Source organism: Rhinoderma darwinii, chromosome 4, assembly GCF_050947455.1.
Source record: "Rhinoderma darwinii isolate aRhiDar2 chromosome 4, aRhiDar2.hap1, whole genome shotgun sequence".
Taxonomy (NCBI): domain Eukaryota; kingdom Metazoa; phylum Chordata; class Amphibia; order Anura; family Rhinodermatidae; genus Rhinoderma; species Rhinoderma darwinii.
Window position 1 is genome coordinate 189,592,502 of NC_134690.1, and position 21,075 is coordinate 189,613,576.

Sequence of the window (21,075 nt, forward strand, 5' to 3'; positions counted from 1 at the left end):
ATTTTCAGACGTAAACGAGGCGTATAATGCCTCATTTTACGTCTGAAAATAGGGCTACAAAACGTCTGCAAACATCTGCCCATTCATTTGAATGGGTTTGCCGACGTACTGTGCCGAAGACCTGTAATTTACGCGTCGTCGTTTGACAGTTGTCAAACGACGACGCGTAAATTGACTGCCTTGGCAAAGAAGTGCAGGACACTTCTTTGCAACGTAATTTGAGCCGTTCTTCATTGAAGTCAATGAAGAGCAGCTCAAGATTACGGGCGTCAAAGATGCCTCGCATAATGCGAGGAGGAGCTTTTACGTCTGAAGCGACGCAGCTGTTTTCTCCTGAAAACAGTCTGTCTTTACAGACGTAAAAGACAGTTCTCGTGTGCACATACCCTTAGGCCTCATGCACACGACCGTAGCCATGTGCACAGCTATGATTTTCGGGTCGGCCGGCCGCAGAGTGACACCCGCGAGCAGCGCCTGCAAATTGCATGCCGTGCACATGGCCACATCCATTATTTTCTATGAGCTTGGACCACAGAACACGGCCGTAATAAGACATGTCCATTCTTTCTGTGGTCCAGACTCCTGGGCCATGCATGGACAATGAAAACCACGGTCGTGTGCATGGGCCCATAGAAATTAATGGGGCCGCAATTCTCCCATCGATTTTCGGGGGAATTGCGGCCGCAAAAGCACGTTCGTGTACATGGGGCCTTAGGGTATGTTCACATGTATTAAAAAATAGGAGACTGATTTCAAGAGAAAATAGCCTCTGCATCTAGACTTTCTGGAACTGATTTTCAAAGTGTTTTTGGTGTTTGCGTGCATATTTTGAAGTGACATGCCACTTCTTTTTACAAGGCATATTTTTATGAGGCTTTTTTTAAATTCAGCAGCTTAAAAAAAAATGCCTCATATAAACAAAAAAGTGTATTTCCCATTGAAATCAATGGGAGACTGTTTGCAGCTTATTTCAAGTGTATTTTGGAGTGTAATACGAGCGTTCATGCTCCAAAATACACCTGAAAATAATCCGTGTGATCATGCCCTTGGGATGAACTGAAATGGTCTATGTATGAAACTGATCCTATTATTCTGGATTTCACATAAATGATCCATGGGAACATTTCTGAACATATAGTAAAATCAAATAAAAATAATAATTATATGGTGGTTTCATACTAGAGGCTGTAGTTTACTGACAAGGACTTATCAAATTAAATGAAACTACGCCTCATTTATTAACTGTCTAACAAAAAACTGATCTTGTCGCCTATAGCAAATAATCACTATGCGGCTTTAATTTTTAAAGGAATTTAAATGAACACTATAGGCAAAACCAATGCTTCTTCTTGACAACATGCACTTTAGGTCCTGTATTAGCCATAACACAGGGTATCAGTTTTGCCCGGTTTGTTCCTTTAGGAGTGCAATCACACGTGGCGTAATTTTTAGACAAAAAATCTGGCAATGTATAACTCTGGAAATTGACACAATGTATTCCTGTTAAGTGAGAAAAAAATCTGTAACACATATATCGTTTATATTGCCATGCAGAATTTCGCCGCTGCGGAAATACATATTAATATCCCCAAAAGTAATTCCGCCTCGGAATTTGCTGAAGCATTACTGTTACATATTATGTGGCGCATTTGTACACCAAGTTTGACTGCACCCTTAGACACGAAAGCTGAAGTCTGATTGCTATGGGCAAAAATTCAAGTTATTCTATTAAACAGTTTTGATAAATGAGGAGGTATTGATGAATCTCCCCAATAGTGTTTATTTTATAGTGAGCCTTGAATTTGGTTTTTAGAAAAGCCAGATCCATGTACTGTACTTTATTGTCCAGTTTCTGAACAAAAATAATTGTGGATTTCATAATACAAAATGTATAAACTTTTATTGCTGTGGTCTTAGCTAGAGTGTCTCCTTGAAGCACTGTGTTCTCCCCTAAAAGCATTGCAATACATCTGTAATACTGCATGCAATGAAACATGGCACAATGAATCATTAAAGGGGTTGTCTCATGAAGACAGTCATTTAAAAAAAAAAAACTAGCATAGCTTCCCTCCCCTCTGGTGATCAGCTGTTACCGCTGGGGAAAGCTGCAGCCAACCACATGGATGCTGCATGGGAAATGTAGCAGTACATGCGGGACATTCAAATGAATGGCCGCCCATGTAATGTGAAAATTCACCGGGTTTGACAGAGTGGTTCTCCATTCGGGCACATTGTGGGAAAGCCCCCTCCATAACATCCATATAACCTAATATGAACAACATCTTTAAGAAAAAAATACTGTACCTCTGTATAAAATAAGAGGTGTACGGAGGTATAGTATTGGCACATTCTATTGCAGATCCGTAAAACTCATTCCCTAATACAGGCTTGTGCATGGGCAATTGATTAAATGCTTATTCACCTGTTGTGATTTTTCCGTAATGTGCAGCAAAAAACATGTTTTATGGATAATATGTAATCAGATCAAATTTATTCATGGGAAAATCTCTGTTAGATATTTTTTTTTACTATATTCAACAGAAAGTTTATTGTGACTGGATGTTGATGACTCCAGTGTGACCCATGTAAGGCCCTCTTCCCAACACATTTACATTTTTTCCATTAGAGGTATATGTTGGGACTCCCGACACATACCTCCGAGGGCAGGCTGCGATGTATATCATTGTATGGCATAGAGCTGGATACGTCACCAGACGACTCTGGCCCTAGGGAAACTCCTGAAGTCACAGTCCAAATATTGACACATCAGGAGCTTTCCTAGGGCTAGAGTCCTCGGACAGAGCGATTCTTGATGCTACTTCTGCCCATGGATTCCGGCCCTTGCAAAACTCCTGAAGTCACGGTCCATATATGGACCGTGACTTTAGGAGCCTCCTCAAGACCGGAGTCCCCTGGCAGAGGAAGCATCAAAAATCATAAGCTCTTGACGTCACAGTAACGTCAGGAGCTTCCCCAAGGAAGGAATCCTTGGGGAGAGTGTATGTGCAAGAGCTCCAGCAACATAACTGTCCATATATGAACAGTTATGCCACTATAGCTTCCCAATCTATACGTTTAACGCATACCTATGACGGATGCCTAACAGTGGCATCCGTCATCATAGGCTCCCATATTAAAAAAGCGTATACTGCGCAGTATAAATTTTTTTGCGGGATTCCTCAGGATGGAATAGCATAGTCTACTATGCTATTCCATTCTTAAAAAAGATGTATACCAATGTATACCAGTCCAACAGAGGCCAAAAGGACTCTCTTTTGGCCTTTGTCGGACTAATGGAGCCCTATGGACACGTTTATTGTGTACTCCAGAAGCTTTTCCGACGTACAAGATAAACATAATTCATAAACGCGATGTGAAGAGAGCCTTAAATATATAGAAAAATAGATTGGTGTTGTGGTCATTTATCAAAAATGCATTATTAACAGAATAGTAGGGAATTGAGATTGTCAGTACTATTGGGGACAGGAACTGATGTGACTAAGGAAGACCTCTGTACGGGGCTGTGGAATATATTGGAGCTATATTAGCAACAGGTAAAGAAGTTTATTGTATATTATTATCAGATATCCCCGCTACATTGACAATGTTTGCATCAAAATAGGATAAATAGTTGAATAAAATGGAGATCAGGATGCAGATGCCAATGTGTTTAAAGCTGCTATTGATTATTTTGTCAACATTTTATTGTGCAGGTCAATAGGCACGGATTGTTACAATAAAAAAAAATCCCTATTATGTTTCTCCTTTCTGTAGAATTTATGTGCTGAATACTAGTGGATTACCTTCTCTATTTTTCTGCATAATGCACTAAGCTGTGGAATACATGGAATCATTTCTAAGCCAGTGATCAGTATTTTTCATCATACATGCCTGTCCATTTCACTTTCAATTCATTTCCTCCCCAAAGGGATGGACTGTAGCAATACCCAATTTCATTCATTCACTTCTCTTGCTGTTTTCAGCTGCATTTATTGGTTTACAATTCTCAGAAATATCTATATTTCATATGTCTTAATAATTCTAACATATCCAGTGTCCTTGAGATTAATTCAATGAATGCTGTAGTTACATCACTGTAAATGTTATGTAGAGATTTTAATAACTAGAGGCATAATAGATTGTATTTACTGGTTGATTTTTTTCACATTTTGTGTATATACTTGACGTTTTTTCAGATATTTAACATACAAAAATTGTGTAAATATAGCTACATATTACACTTAGGCCCTGTTCACACAGAGTTTTTTGCAGGAGGAAAATTCTGCCTCAAAATTCCGTTTGTGATTTTGAGGCAGATTTTGACCTGCCTGCACGCCGTTTGCCGCGATTTTCACTGCGTATTTTGCTCGCGCCCATTGAGTGCTACGGGCAAAAAATGCAGCGAAATACGCTTTCTCTGCCTCCCATTGATGTCAATGGGAGGTCAGAGGCGTAAACGCCTGAAGATAGGGCATGATGCTTCTTTTTACCGCGAGACGGTTTTTCCGCTCGCGTTAAAAAAACACCTCCGCCTCCCATTGAAATCAATGGGAGGCATTTTCGGCCGTTCTTTGGTGCGGTTTCCGACACGGTTTCCGCGTCAAAAAAATTTGTCAAAAAGCTCTATGTGAACAGGGCCTTAGGCTTATATTTATTTAAAATGATTACACATATAATTTCATGTAGTGACATATGGTTTGCACTAATCTGTAATCATTGGAGCACACAATTGCAGTGAATAAAGTCCAGCAATCCACTCAGAAATACATATATAAAAATTATATGCAATGGACACTGTATAGTCCAGATAAAAGTTCAACACACTGACACCAGGAAAAGTTCCTCACCATGCCCAATATCAAGGAGGTTAGATGTGGTAGATGAAGTGTCAGAACTTGGTGTTTCTACTGCATGGTCTCCCAGCCTTCACATAAAGTGGTTCTGCAGAGGATAAAAGCAGACAAACATAGCGCAGACTGCAGCATTGGATACAATATTTTGGTACTTTATTTCATATACTCACAAAGTGACAGAATAAAAAGCGCTCATAAATATATAAAATCACCACATTGCACGCCAAGCCTCTCCTGCCCGACACCTGAGTTTCGCCTTGTCCTGCTTCTTCAGAAGCCCCAGAAGAAGCTGGCTGAGGCAAAACACTTTTGACAAGTTCATATAGTGCCACTGTAGTCTATTCATGTTCCACTGTGCTACTCTGCATCACCGCTCTTGAGTGCTCACCCTAGATCAAACCTATGCTTGTAAAAATTGGCATTGAGTTACACTCTTGTGTTTACTGTTGGTATGGGCTTTAACAGTAGAAACAAGCCTCAAAAGAAAGACATAATATTGAGGCTAGTAAAGTTTCAAGGAAGCTCACTGGACTCACACAGCAGGTAGCTGGTATGGCTGCTGTGCTTAAAGAATTAGAAGGTGAATATGTGCAGTTACGATGAGTGGTCTGGGAATTGCAGCATGCTGAGGTCTCTGCCACTGCACCTTCTTCTGAACCATTGCCAGTGGTACCTTCAGTGCCAGAACAGGGTCAACTTGCAACTGAACCTAAGATAACCCTACAGGAGAAATTGAATCTAATGACAGAAGGAACTTCTAACCATTTATTTACAGCTGCTGCTTGCTCTTTTCTTTAAAGCACTATACCTATCAAACCAACCAGGTAAAGGTGGCCATAATTACTTTGGTAAAAGGTAAACCTTTGTTCTGGATGAAAAAAATTCTGGAACAGGATAACCCTCTTATTCTGACTCTCAGTGCCATTCTGGATGCTATGGCGATGATCTTTGACGGCCCCTACAGAATGACATCTGCCGAGTCTCCTATCGGTTCACCACATCAGGGCCTGTGGAGGACTACATTATGGAATTTTGAAGGATTGCTGCCGATACACAATGGAACGACTCTGCACCCAGGCTCCAATTTAATCTGGGGCTTAGAAGCCTGATCAAGGATACATTGGCTCACACAAGGGTTCCAGAACCCCTGGAAGATATGATCCAGTTGTCAATTCAGAATGACTGCTGCCTTCGTGAGCGACATCCGGAATGTTTCATCCAATCTTAGGCTACATGGTTACTTCCTCCAACATCGTAACCTGCCCTGACTATTGAGTATTACTGCAAGCAACGACAAGACAATCTCTGTTTTTATTGTGGACAACCTAAACACTTCCAGAGCACTTTACCTACTCAGCCACCTCGCGCAGGTAATAATTCCTCTGCTTCTGCCTACAGTATCATCATTCTTTTCAACATATCACTTTCTAGTGGTAATCAGAAACAAAATTTTGCCTCAGCAGTTCCTGCCAGTAGCTTCCTTATTGACAGAAGATTCACTGAACTACTCTTCAATTCAAGAAAAAACCCTGATCTGGTGAATCTAGTGGATGGTTCTATTCTCGATTATAGCTACACTTTAATGTTGTCAAATCCCTACTGTTTCCTGTTATGCTGGGCCCCCTGGCTGAGGACCCTTTTAATAATTGCTCCAGTAATGCAATCCACTTTTCCTCTTCATATGGTTGTTTACATTGTCTATCTGTACTTCATGGCGTTTGCTTCTCAGAAATATCCTGTCGGAGCCAGGATTTTTTTTGTTGAAAAGGAGGACCATTTGCTTAAGCCATTCATCGACTACCGAGAGCTCAATTATACCATCAATAATCGCTATTCCTATCCATGTTCCTGAGCTCCTTCAAAACGTAAGGTATGCCAGGATTTTCTCTAAGTTAGACCTTTGGGGTGCTTATAATCTTGTACGCATTTGAGAAGGCAACAAGTTGAGCAACACCTTCTGCACCCACTATGGTCATTTTGAACGCCTGGGGATGCCTCTTGGGTTTTGTAATACTTCTGTCATTTATCAGCAATTTGTTAATGATATATTTTGAGATTTCTTGGGCATTTGTGTGATTATTTACCTGGATGAGATTCTGATTCTCTGGCTCTGATTCATACTCCTTTCTTCGCAAACTATTGCTTCCACCTCACAATAATCACTGGCCACTGGCATACCACATGAGATCTATGTACCGGTTATACAGGATAAATTAGAAATTATTTTAGGAAAACATCATCTGTCTCCGACAGGTACTCAAACAGGTGTCACAAGATTCATGTAGACCAGAAAAGACAAGTTTCACCTGAGTTTCAAGTTGGTAACAAAGTATGGTTATCCACAATCAACCTCCGCTTTTGTACTCTGCCTAAGAAATTAGCACCAAGATAGATAGGAGCATACAATATCATCAGAAAACAAATCAAGCAATCGGTCATCTTCAAATTCCAGTTACCTTCTATCTTATGTTTTTGCCCTGTGTTCCAAGTATAACTGCTGAAACCTTTTATTCTAAGCTCTGACCTGGCCAGTGAATCTCCTATTCCTGGAGCAGTTATAATTGATAACTCAGAAGGGTATGCAGTGGAAAAGATTTTAGACTGCAGAAGGTACCTTGGGGGCAAACAATATTTAATTGCCTGCAAAGGGTTTGGACCTGAGGAGAGTTACATAAACACTTATTTGCATAAACTGTTTGGTAATATAACCGAAACAGGTAAACAATTCCATACAAAGTTTTGTAATACAGGATGGTACAGCCAATATCTTACAGGAGCTAATAAGTAATATACTGTCATATTCAGGTTTTTGGAATTATGGCATGTGTTATATAATCAGTCACTATAGTTAGAAAACCATTGGTGTCGAGTATCACTTTCATAGTATTATATGGTAAAATAACTAGAAGAGTTGTTCTATATAGAATAAGTTCCCTAGCTTATTGTTTTGATAATCCTTACAGAAGTTTGAAGGAAAAATAAAAAGGTAGAAATATCAAAGAGTGGGACCTGTGTAAGAGATTTAATAATGTTGTAAGCAGGCTAGAACAAATCCGTGAGATACAGATGTAGGCAGCTTTACCTTGACTTTTAACGCATTAAATAAACAGTGTCTAGATCTCTTATCGTGACATTTTCAATGACTTTTCAATGGCTTTTGTTGTGTGATATCACGCTGCAGCAAGTTATCAGAATCAAGTTAAAGATGGCTACATCCGTAAAAAGAAAGGTGTGTCTGTTAAGATTCTAAGAGAAAGGTATTAAAAAAGAGATACTAATCCTACCATGACTTTTATAACATTATCTGAAGCCTGTGATGTATCCTCAATTAGTTCCTCAATATACTGGATTTTCTCTTCTTTATTGAACCATTTACAGAGATTGATTTAGTGCTTATGGTCATCTATATAGACATGTTTTATCTAAAAGGACTTGTAACAGAGTTTATATAGTATGAGATTGTGCCATACACATTCCTCTTGGTTAAAGTAGTTGTTGGAAATAACAGTAGGTCGTAAGGCAAGAGTCACCTAAAGAAGCGCAATATGGAATGGTTAGGGACATGTTGTTTTACAGCAATTAGAATGTGCCTGAGAAATGAAAAGGAGCCAAGGATGATATTTACTACCCTTTCAACCACCGATTTGAGGAGGTTCATTATTATCTGGTACCACAGAGTAGCACCTGCCCAGAGAGCCATACAACCCCAAGTCTAGTGCCTGGCTGTAAGAGGCTGCTGAACACTCAATAATGGCAGAAATGTGTTTTTTTTACCATTACTATTTTTGCCATTTTTGTATCAGTAAACTCTCAAAAATACCATTGAGGAATCAAAAGTGCCACTACCTCTATTGGTTCTAGCAATCACATGATCTCTGGGTCATCTGTCATGGGAAAAGCTGTTGGGTCTAGCTAGCTCTGATTGTGACAGCTGTGACTTGTTAGGGCATTTTTCCCATGAAAAACTCCTGCAACCTTCTTAATTATATCTATAACTGGTACAAAAGCGTAAATAGGGGGTAATTTCCACCATACAGATGTAGCCGCCTTTACCTTGACTTTTAACGCATTAAATAAACAATGGCTAGATCTCTTATCTTGACTTTTTCAATGGCTTTTCAATGGCTTTTGTTGTGTGATATCACGCTGCAGCAAGTTATCAGAGTGAAGATAAACTTGGCTACATCTGTATATGAGACATTGTGCCTCATTCCTTAACTATTGCCCCAAATCTGTTTCAAAACAGTTGTGTGCAACCAAATATGTTTCACAGTCAAAAAGCCGCTTGAGTAACTAAAAGAAACAAAAACTGCCATGAAACGTGAATACATTTCATTATTTATTTATTTTTTTACTTCTACTTCCTGAAACAGTAGACAGCATTGCAAAAATTCAGCATGATGATTCTAGTTGTAGTGATTCAGGAGTAGTAAAGCAAAATTGATGCAGAAGCCAGTTTAATATAACTGTGAAAAAAAAATGTTTAGATCCTATCGATAATAATCAGACTCTGTCATGATCTGGTCATGGTCATGTCATCTGATAACTATACAGTTGCTATGAAATGATACAGTATTTTGAAATAAATTAGCATATAAAAGTAATATGCAGCAAATCTAATATCATTTTAAGAATAGGTAACACACAGTACTGTAAATAAATGTAACATAACAGGAAAATTAATTTACCTAAGCTAAATATTCTGATCAATAAATGAAAAGTTGTCTATTCTTTTTATATATGTTATTTAGTGACTTTTAGAGAGTGAGTCAGTTTCAGTTAGTTACATTATGTGCATCCTACACCAAGGACATTGGTATGTGTTGTCAGAGGAGATTACATGACCATGACATACTGCACTTTCTGCTAGTTCCTTTTCTTTATCATTATACAAAATCAAGGTAACATACATATAAAACTTTTGGTATTACTCTTCTGCTATGAACATAGTCTTTGGAGTCATTAAGCTTTGATTAGATTGCTATTTATGGTTAATTTTAGAAATTATACCCAATTGAGCTTTTGGTCGAGCAGATGGAACACAGGAAGGAGACAATGTAAAATTTACTTTAACAGCATGTAAGACGTTGAGACATAAGGAATTTACAGTAGGTTCATTGGATAATAAGAATGCACATCCAAAAGTGAATGTTCCTTTAGTCTGTCATTTCATTTCATTTCATATGGACGACATACGTGGTATGGAAACGGCTTCAGAGGCATTGTATATTGCTTGTTAGTAAGTTTATTATAATTGGGGGTATTTTACATTGAAAATGAAGTATGTGATGACACCTTATATAGTTTTGCATGCTTTCCCATCATAGACCATCTGTTCACTACAATGCTGGACACTATACTAAACAATATACTGAGTAATATATGCGGTCATCAGGTCAAGTGCTGCAGTAAGTCACATAATCGTGAAGAAGATATATATATATATATATATATATATATATATATATATATATATTTGTTTTCTCTTATTTTCCTGTTGTCCTAAGTTATGCAGTAAGGTAGTCATAGTATGCTTGCAATGGGGTTACCATGGTTTCATAAACATTATCTTCTGCGCATGAACATCTTGTCATGTGATCTCTTCTACTAAGGTAACCCCAGAGCAAGCACAATATTTACATTAGTGCTGCAATTAGGATATAAACGAAAAACCAAAAAGTAAAGTATGAAAAAGCACCATTGTTTTAACGTTACAATCTACTGAACTGCATTTATTTTTTAAGGTATGGAAACCTTTAGGCCCTGATCACACGAAGTATTTTGCAAGCAGAAAAAAATCTGAGGGAATTCTGAGGCAGATTTTGATCTGCTTGCACTTTCTAGTCTCGGTTTTCATGGCGTTTTTCGGCCACGGCCATTGAGCGCCACGGGAAAAGAAACGCTGCGAAAAATGCTCTATCTGCCTCCAATGAATTTCAATGGGAGGTCAGAGATAGAACCGCTGGAAGAAAGAGCATTGACATCAATAGGAAGTAGTTACGGGCATTTTTTGGAACGGATTCCAACGTGGTTTCCATGTCAAAATCAGCGCCAAAAATGTCAGTCTTGTCACTAATATCCAAGATAATAGAAATAATCTTTGTGGAAAAAAAGTCAAATAAGTGAGTGTTTTTTTCTTATTGAATAATGTTCTTCAATGAGGATCTCCCCTTTTAGTTTATAGTACATACATTTACAGTGCATACATTTATAGTACATACACTGATTTACTTTGGTGTTATGAAAAATTCCCCTTCCCCCTCCCCCTCCCTTTTACTGTTCACTCAATCTAAATTGACTGCTTTTTACATCTCCTCAAGACAAGACAGCTATCAGCTCAGTGAAGGATAATGTAACATATTGCCCTCAGAAGTCTATGGAGAGGGGTGGAGGAGGGAGGAGAACAAAGCAGAGTGTGAGAGAGACACACAGAGATGCTGCACATTACACAACAACATTGCTCATTACTGCTATATGATGTTCTCCATGCTCCTGCTGCCTATATATGTGATAGACAGAGATAGAAGAGTAGGAATCTCCTCTTCTCTGTGTTCAGTGTATGGGAGACATGATAGCAATTAGGCTCCGCCCACTATCCCTGAGAAAACAGAGAACTAGAGATAGAGCCAGCAAGGGGGAAACAGCTAAATAATGCATAATATAAGTCATATAATGACCAGAAATAGTATTATTCCACATCTACAAACAAATGGCAGCTTATTCTGAAAAGTCAACTGAAAGGTTAGGTATGTTTCAAAAGTACAAAGACAGAAATAATAATCTTAATTCTTTTTTATTTTAAGGGTACTCTGAAGCCATACTGTGTTCTTTGGGATGACTCAAAATCGTAAGTGGCAATTTCACTTTATTTATTATCCACTTCCTTTTCCACTATAATTTTATATTTGCTTCTATTATGTTTAGATGTGATTTAAAGCTGGAATATTTTATTATTATTATTATTGTTATTATTATCATAATCATAATTTATGTTTATTAGTCTTGTTCATTCAGCAGTGGATTAGCCAGGTTTTGATTATAAATAATCATAATAAAATTACAACATTAGCATATAATAGAGCAACAGGAAAGGACAATCTACTGTTATTACTATGTTATATTAAAAATAATTAAATTGAACTTTTCCCTTGGAAAAAACCCTAAGCAAAATATATATAAAAAAGGAATTACTATTTTTATTGTTATTACTATTATTATTATTATTATTATTACAATCATTAAAACTAATATTAATAATAACAGCTATAATAATGTTGTGATTATGTCTAATCTATAAGCTGGGCCAGATAAAGCATCTTACATTTTAGGAATTTTTTTTATTTTGACTTGTCAGGTTACATATGTAGATGTTTAACCCCTTCAGGAGGCAGCCTGTTTTGACCTTCAGTACACAGTGTGGGTAATTTATCAACCTTTCTATGTCAGTTTTCTGGTGTAGAAAAGTCGCAAAAGGACCCACTTTTTATAACACCCACCACTTTTGTCGAAAAAGGGTGTGGCTTCTGGAAAGGGGATGGTGTAACGGTAGCCACACAAATTTATTATAAATTACACCAGACAACTGGCGTAAACTCTATGGGGTGTAGCAAGGTAAAAGTTTGTGCTGGGCTCATACCTTGACCCCCCTCATAAAACTACCCTCCGCCCCCGCATTGGATAGTCATAGCAAAAAAAAAAAAACATACTTTCCTCTCTGCTTCTCTTTTCTCCTCCAGCGTGATGCGGCACCTACTACATATTGGCATCGGTCAGCGTCAGGACGTTGTATGCGATGCAGTACTGATGATGTTGAAGTGTTGCATCGCATAGAAGGCCCTGACACTGTTGTATGAGCTGCGCTGGAATGCTAGGAGCTGCCATAGATTTCACTCATGGGACATAGCAAGGTAGAGGCTCGTACCAGGCTCCTACCTTGACCCCGCCTAAAGTACCCCCCCCATTGGATAGTTAAAAAAACAACAACTTACCTCTATGCTCCTCTCCTCCCCTCCAACTCGCTTAGTATGACGCGGCACATACTACGTACTGATGCCGGGCAGTGTCAGGATGTTGTATGCGACACAGCACATATGATGTTGAAGTGCCTCATTGCATACAAGGCCCCGACGCTGCTCGGTGTCAGTACCTTGTATGAGCCACGTTGGAATACTGAGGGGACCCAGAGGGTAGAAGAGGAGCAGTGAAGTGAGTATGTATGTTTTCTTTTCTTTTATGGCGATGGGGGGAATGGATAGCGCATGCTCGCAGACGTTTCTCCACGATTGTGGCGCATGACCCATTCTAAAAATGCAACAAATTTATTTAAAGGTGTGTCTCTTAATAAATGTGCCACATTTTACTGCAATTTTTCTATTAAGACTGACATATGAAACATCAGTCTAAATAAATTGCCCCAGTGATTATTTCATCATCGCATTCCAAGGGCCATAACTTTATTTTTCCATTGAAGGGCGTATTAGGGCTTGAAATTTTTCTTTTTTGCATGACCAGTTGTATTTTTTAATGGAACCATTTTGGGGTACATATAATATAATATATATCTTTACTTTTTTTAATGCCAAAAATTTGTTATGTTTTCATCGACAGAGCTGTGTGAAGGCTTGTTGATGTTTTCACTGGTATCATTTTGGCGTACATAAGACTTTTTAATTGCTGCTTTTTCAATTTTTGTGAAGCAAGAACCAAAAAATAGCAATTCTGGTATTGTTTTCTTCTATTTTTTTCCTTACGGTGCTCAACGTGCAGGTTAAATAACATGATAATACTATAGTACGGGTTGCTATGTATGCTGAAGTAACAATTATGTGTTCTTTTTTTATATAAATATATATTTTTCACATAGTAAATAATTTTTATTGGGCAAAATGTTTAATTTCTTTATTTTCTTTTTTTATATTTGTAAACATTTTAGTGAACTTTTTTGACATTTTTATTTTAGTTTCACTAGAGGATCAATCTATGTGATTGTTTGCTCAATTATATGCATATATGCATACAACAGATAGGTGTGCCAAGTTGACAGACCAGGGCCATTGTAAGCAACCCATCGACACCCTGCATCTGTAAACCATTAAGATGTCATGGTCAGCATTGACTGCAGCATCTAAAGGGTTAAATAGAGTTACCTGCAATCCTGGCCATTAAAGCAAGTTTTCGGCTGTGTAATACTGCTGGCACCCACAAGTGATGGTGTGGGAACACCTCCTATGCCTGCGTCATCACTATGATGTAAATTTACGTAATTTTGTGGGAACTGTACAGTTCCCATGACGTAAGTGTGTGTCATTGGGAGGGAGGGGGTTAAAGAGGACCTATATGCTGTGAGAGAAATAAAAAAACTGACAGTAGATTACATTTTAAGATTAATTTCATATACAAATCATTAGTAGGACAGTGGATTTCCCTTAGTATAAGGCTATGTTTACACAGGGCCGAAACGCTGCATAAAATCACACAGAGTATCCGCCCTAGTAGAAATTGTGGTGTAGTTTTTTGGCCGGAATGTCCACTGCGGAAAACTGCACCTATAAAAAGGAAAAAGCACTTACTTACCCTCTGACGTCCTACAGCCTCTGCTCCCATGTGACTGCTACAGCCTGTGATTGGCTACAGCGGTCACATCGGAGGAAACGTCATACCAGGAGGCTGGTCTGGATGAAGAAGCACAGAATTCTGGGTAAGTATAAGATTTTTTTTCTGAGTTGCGTTTTTTGCCGCGGAATCGCAGCTTTTCCGCCGCAAAAAAACACAACATCTGATATTTGTTGCGGGTTCTATCTACACTTTGAATTCAATGGTGAAAACCTGCAACAAAAAAGCAGCGATTCCGCAAATACAGTTGACATGCTGTGGATTAAAGAAAAACACACCACAGGTCAATTTCTGAGTGTTTTTTTCCGCTCATTATTTACGCAGCGTGTGGATGCGATTTGCTCAAATCTTATCCACTTTGCTGCTACTGTATTATGCTGCGGATTTATCGAAACGAGGAAAATCTGCAGTATTTAGGCTAAGCGTGAACAGTGTTTTACTTTGATATCAGAAGAGTTCAAAAGGCCGAATATCATGAGATTGCTTTAATTTCTGGGAGGCACCAAGTGTTAAGAGGGTAAGCATTTTCTATACAGCATCTGAATGGCAAAGTGAAGCCTTGTGCTCAGATCTGGTCAGGGTTAGGGGTAGGAGAATAAATTTGTCTGTTTTGCGTTTTTTTTTTTGTTTGTTTTGCTGGTCTATAGAATACAATGGGAGAATCATTTCCACTATTTTGCTCACAAATTCTCCAAAAGAGAATCTATATAAGCCTTGTAAATTAATTCCCCAATGCATTGTAAATTTGTCTGACCTCTAGCCAGAAGCCTGAACTTTATATCATACAGAATATTGTTATATTCTCAGCCATGTAATAAGATTTTTCTGTGTATTTAGTAGCCCAGCTAGAGGAAGATCCACAGCTTGTAAAAAGTTAATCTACTAGAGAAGACTTCTTGAAAATGATTCATTTGAATCTCACTAAATACTGTAACAATTTGGGGCAGGTTAGCTCACAGGATCGCCCTCTCCGGGGTCAGGATAGTTGGCACACTTGAACATTTTCACTCCAACACAGTGGATTAGGATTGAAACTGGCCACAACCAGCTTTATTTTCTTTATATATGCAAAACAGTCCAGCCACTAACTAAACATATCATCCCTAGCTATCAGGGTGAAAGATCTACTGCCCAGCACCTCAAAATAAACACATGTTCTTACCGGAGCATTTGACTCCTACAGGCTGGCAATGCCTGCATTTCCCAGATCGGGAGCCTTGATCACACCTTTCTTAAGGGCATGACCACACGTGGCGGATTTCCTCCGCAACTGTCCGCATCAATGCCGCACAGAATCTGCGTTGCAGATTCTGCTGCGGATCTGCACAAAATGTGCAGTACATTGATGCGGACTAGCTGCTGCGGACTGCGGGAAAATTGCTTCCCTTCTCCCTATCAGTGCAGGATAGAGAGAAGGGACAGCACTTTCCCTAGTGAAAGTAAACGATTTTCATACTTACCGGCCGTTGTCTTGGTGACGCGTCCCTCTTTCGGCATCCAGCCCGACCTCCCTGGATGACGCGCCAGTCCATGTGACCGCTGCAGCCTGTGCTTGGCCTGTGATTGGCTGCAGCCGTCACTTACACTGAAACGTCATCCTGGGAGGCCGGACTGGAGACAGACGCAGGGAGTTCTCGGTAAGTATGAACTTATATGTTTTTTTACAGATACATGTATATTGGGATCGGTAGTCACTGTCCCGGGTGCAGAAACAGTTACTGCCGATCGCTTAACTCTTTCAGCACCCTGGACAGTGACTATTTACAGACGTCTCCTAGCAACGCTCCCGTCATTACGGGAGCCCCATTGACTTCCTCAGTCTGGCTGTAGACCTAGAAATACATAGGTCCAGCCAGAATGAAGAAATGTCATGGTAGTAAAACCAATACGCTCCGCAGCACACATAATATCTGCGGACTTCATTGCGGAATTTTGACTCTCCATTGAAGTCAATGGAGAAATTCCGCCATGAGTCCGCCACTGCTCCGCAACAGACAGAGCATGCTGCGGACACCAAATTCCGCTCCGCAGCCTATGCTCCGCAGCGGAATTGTACGCATCGTCTAAACGAACACTGCTAAATTAAAGTGAAAGTCAATGGAGAAACGGCTCCGCTGCGGATTAACGCTGCGGAGTGTCTGCAGCGGAATTTAAGTGAAATTCCGCCACGTGTGAACCCGCCCTAAAGGAGACTTCAGAGCTGGCAGCTAATGAGACTCATAAGGCAGCCAAAATCAGGACTGTTCTGAAGACGGAGTGGAATTTTTATTTTCTCTTACACTCCAGCAACCCAGACCTTTTCCCAGTTTTACCATATACTAAATAAAGAGAAAGGACACTTTCTCTGGGAAAATACCTTTTGATGATAACACTCTTTGACCAAATCCTGCCTCTTAGTAGCTGCACTGCTACAATACATATAGAACCAGCAGCAGCCACTGAGGAGAAAGTGGGAGAGAAGCTGTGACAGGATTTACCCTATTCTAGTAAGGGACTCTTCAGATTACCAAGCAGCCTTCTTCTACTCCACCTTCTTCTACTCCGCCTTCTTCTACTCTGCCATGTTTAGACATTTCAGTTGCGGAATCTGCAGCGAAATTTCACAACAAAGAACAGTACAATTTTTGGTGAATGGTAATTTAACAAACTCCATTCACTCACATTGTAAAAGATCAGCTGTGGATTGCAGGTATCCTGTGGATTTTCAAATCCGCAGCATGCCCTATCTGTTGCGGAAATGTTGCTGATTTTCACTATGGATTTAATTTATTGCAATGCAGGGAATAAAAATCTGTGGCTTACAACAAAATTAACAACAAATTAATTGCATATTTCATTGTGAATTTTGATACTGATTTTTAGGTCGGTTCCACTGCTTAATCTTTATGTGATGTGTGAACATAGCCTTAGAGAAAGAGAGACAGCTGAAAGGTTATGTACACCTTTGTAGGCATTTGTTTTATTAAATCCATTTCTTATGAGAGTGGATCCCGTGTGTTAGACATGATCGTAATTATGGTGATCCTGTGTGTTAGACACACAGGACCCGCTCTTAGCTGAGCCGTCCGTTTAGCTTAACTGACAGATTTGGCTAATAGTGAATGATATAGCTTCTGTGTATAGAGGCTTCATAGAAAAAAAAATGGAATAAAAAATAATTGCCGACAAAGGTGTTCATAGCCTTTAAGCATCTTATTTTACCAGAAATCTGAGTACCACAGAATGCAACAGACAATATCGGTAAGCGTGAGTCATTGATCATAGCTCTCCCCTAATGGAGTCATTAGACATCATACAAGTAACAAGGAGAATACATAGCAGATAATCCACCAAAATGATCAACACATGCAGTGTCAGTATTTAAATCAAATGTGTCAGCTTAATATGCTACCCTATGTAAGGGCAAAATATTACATCTACAGGTCTGCACATCTATTGGCCTAAACAGTACAGAAAAATTGTGTGTTTTTTGGCTAATAGGAGCACTAAAAGAATACACGGGAGTCATAGTTATGATTCAGTCGTATTTAAGAAGGGAGCGCTACTCCCGCCTGTCCCCGCCCCTCTCTCCAGTGACTGCATGCAGGGTAGTATTTGCCATTAGACACTGGGGGTCCAGTGCCTAGGGCGGCTACTTGCAGTGGGCGCCAGACAACATAACTTTTTTTACATATTTTTTCAATATACTCCCCTGCACCCTGCCAAAAATGAAAGTAAATCCGGCCATCTTCGGCATGGTGGGGTCAAGGTGTACGACGACAACTTGCGGGTTTGTCATGGGCATGCTGGACTCACTCATAGCAGTTTCAGTACAGCTCAGTTAGCACTTTTTCTCATACCACTTTTTATTTGGCTTATTTTGCGCCACGATTTTGTGCCAGATTTTTAGCTCATTTTCAGTGCCACATTGGTGCATTTTAAGCGACTACGCTTTTCCCGCAAGACACGCCCATTTCCCGCAAAGCCATTCTTTTTTTTTCGGAACACTTTTAAAAAATTTGTCTAGTTAGATGCAAACATCAAAATTGGGTAAAACTGCATGAATTTGCACCAATTTGGGCCAAAATTTTGCACAATTTTAAACACTTTCAAATTTAGACGCAGTAGTAAATATGCCCCAAATGTATTCATGAAATTATATATAAAACCAGGTATATTATTTATTCTTGCCATTAACCTAACAAAGGACTGAAGTGCTGTGACTGCAGAACAACAGAACTCTTTGCATGAGTTAGCACTTGTTGTTCATGCTTGCTTTGCCTTCGATAAGAAGTATATAGATCGTTTTCTTGACAATTTACCAGCATAGCTAAACTGCAAAGCGCTTACCATTTGCTAGAACATATATCTCAAGATTTCTCAAGTAGATGTGATTTGCACTGTATAGGGATATTGGCCTTCATAGTGATGATATCTTAGAATAGAAATACAAATGTATAGAGCTATAACTGATGATTTTATCAGGGTTCTACAGTATTGGTGTAAAACGCAACTATAATAATAATAATAATAATAATATGAAGTTGCTATACAGCATTGTATTTAGGAGTAGATATTGTTTTATACCACAAATATTATTCTGGTATCAATGTTTGCTGTTTAACTCTAAAGTGCATGTGACAGAGAAATAAAATAAAAAAATAACAATAATGCTTCCACTGGCTTCTTTACCTATCTAGGACTAAGCAGAATAATTTAGGCCTCATGCCCACTTCAGATTTTTCCTTCAGGGTGCTATCCGTTTTGGTCACTGATAGCACCGTGAACCCATTCATTTCAATGGGCCCATGCACACTTATTTTGACTGATCCGTTGTTCCGTTCCGTCAAAAGTAGAGCATGTCCTACTTTGGTCAGTGAGTCCATGACCGTGGGGCCCATAGAAGTCAATGGGTCCGTCAATAAAAACGGACGGCACACCGTAGGCTTCCGCGTGCGGTCCGTTTTTGACGGATCCGTTGCCCTAGCAACGGCAGGGCGTGACAAAGTTCACAGACTGGGACATGTGACAAGTTCAAATAAAGTTCAATACCTTCCGTTTTCTTAACGGAAACACGGAAGTGAAACGGAAGCACAACGTCTGTTTAAAACGGAAAGACGGACACGGAGTAAACACGGAAACCACACGGATACCAAAACGGACACACGGATCCGTCAAAAACGGCTGAGAAAACGGTGATGGAAGTGTGCATGAGGCCTAACTGGTCAAATTGGAAACCTAGGTTCCCGTATTTAAGTTAAGGCACGTAATTACTTTACAAAGACAGTTTTTAATGGGTAGAAGTTTATATGTTCCCAATTTTTATACTGCTTTGCAGGCTATAAGTGACTTACAACATTTACAGTGTTTTTATTTAACTCATCAATGCAATATTTAATTGTTTTACATAGTGCATCTATTTGCATGTAGAGTTTAACTAAAATAAGCAAAATAAGTATTTTCGAAGTAATTGATCATGCCTATATGTAATATAGGATGAAGGGTGTAATATAGGGTGATAAGTGAATTTTTTTTTGGAGCAGTTAAGACAGTGTCATGTTATGGCTCTATTCACACTATGTTTGTGGTACAAAATCTCCCAATATATATATGTCGAATGCATACCTTCGATATATGCAAATGTATTCTGCACATTTGCAGATGTCACCCATTGACTTTCCATTTTAAAACAAAAATGTATACTATGCTGTGTACATTTGCAGGATCCTTTTGTATTAAATATTGTAGTCAACTAAACATTTTAATACAGTAAAAACAAAAATATCCTAAATAGACACCATCTTAAAAATTTGTTGGGACTGTTATAGGCTACAGTAGGTGAAGTAGGCAAAATCGCCATATACTCTGGTAGATTTCCTGGCATAAATAGATGTGTCCACCATTAAAATTTCTTAATTGCACTAAGTTATACAATTTATCATGATACCAATTCAATACAATCTCGTGCCATCCAGTCAAATTTTTTTTATTTTAAACATACAGAAACTTTAACTTGACACGTAACATGTTAATACACAGTTGCAGCAAACTTTAACTTGAATTTACCAATGAATTTTGTTGAGTGAAGTGTCCAATTAAAGTTTGCTGCAACAGTGTATTTAACGCGTCAAGTGTCGAGTTAGAGTTTGAAACATCTGTATATGTTTTTTACAACATAGGAGTCTATGAGCAATAAATGGCCAACAGATAGCATCCGTCACAGCCATCCAGTTTAAAAATGTTTTACTTTTTTTAACATTGGAGTCTGTGAGCAACAGAGGTCTAAGTTTTTTTCCCCATGTTTGGTTACTGTCTCAGCAAATGTCAGATTGAAGATGAGTTGAGGAAGACATCTTGGGGCAAACATACACCTGAAACATGGTGTGAACATAGACTAATAAAGTAAAGAAGGTTACACAGTGATGATCCAGACATTACAAAGTGGTTTATGGCCATCTCATAAAATACTATCTGAACAAACATTGATAGAAACTATCCTATTACTTATTCACGTAATAATTACTCACAACCTTTTATACTGTAGAGGTCTTTGAAAAGTTTAGGCTACATAGGAAATCTTCAGAGAGGTCAGGAAAGGTTTGTAATCCTTCCTGATCTCTTATTTGCCTTA

At 38.9% G+C, this 21,075-nt stretch overlaps 1 protein-coding gene across 7 annotated transcripts in view; it reads left to right on the plus strand.

Moving 5' to 3' along the window:
- Window positions 1-21,075, plus strand: part of ADGRB3 (adhesion G protein-coupled receptor B3) — an 806,266-nt gene that overhangs the window by 539,971 nt on the left and 245,220 nt on the right. For all 7 annotated transcript variants that reach the window (XM_075861993.1, XM_075861997.1, XM_075861996.1 and 4 more), the window contains one exon: window positions 11,657-11,700. In XM_075861993.1, the coding sequence (XP_075718108.1) occupies window positions 11,657-11,700 (44 nt within the window). The remainder of the gene's footprint in view (window positions 1-11,656; window positions 11,701-21,075) is intronic.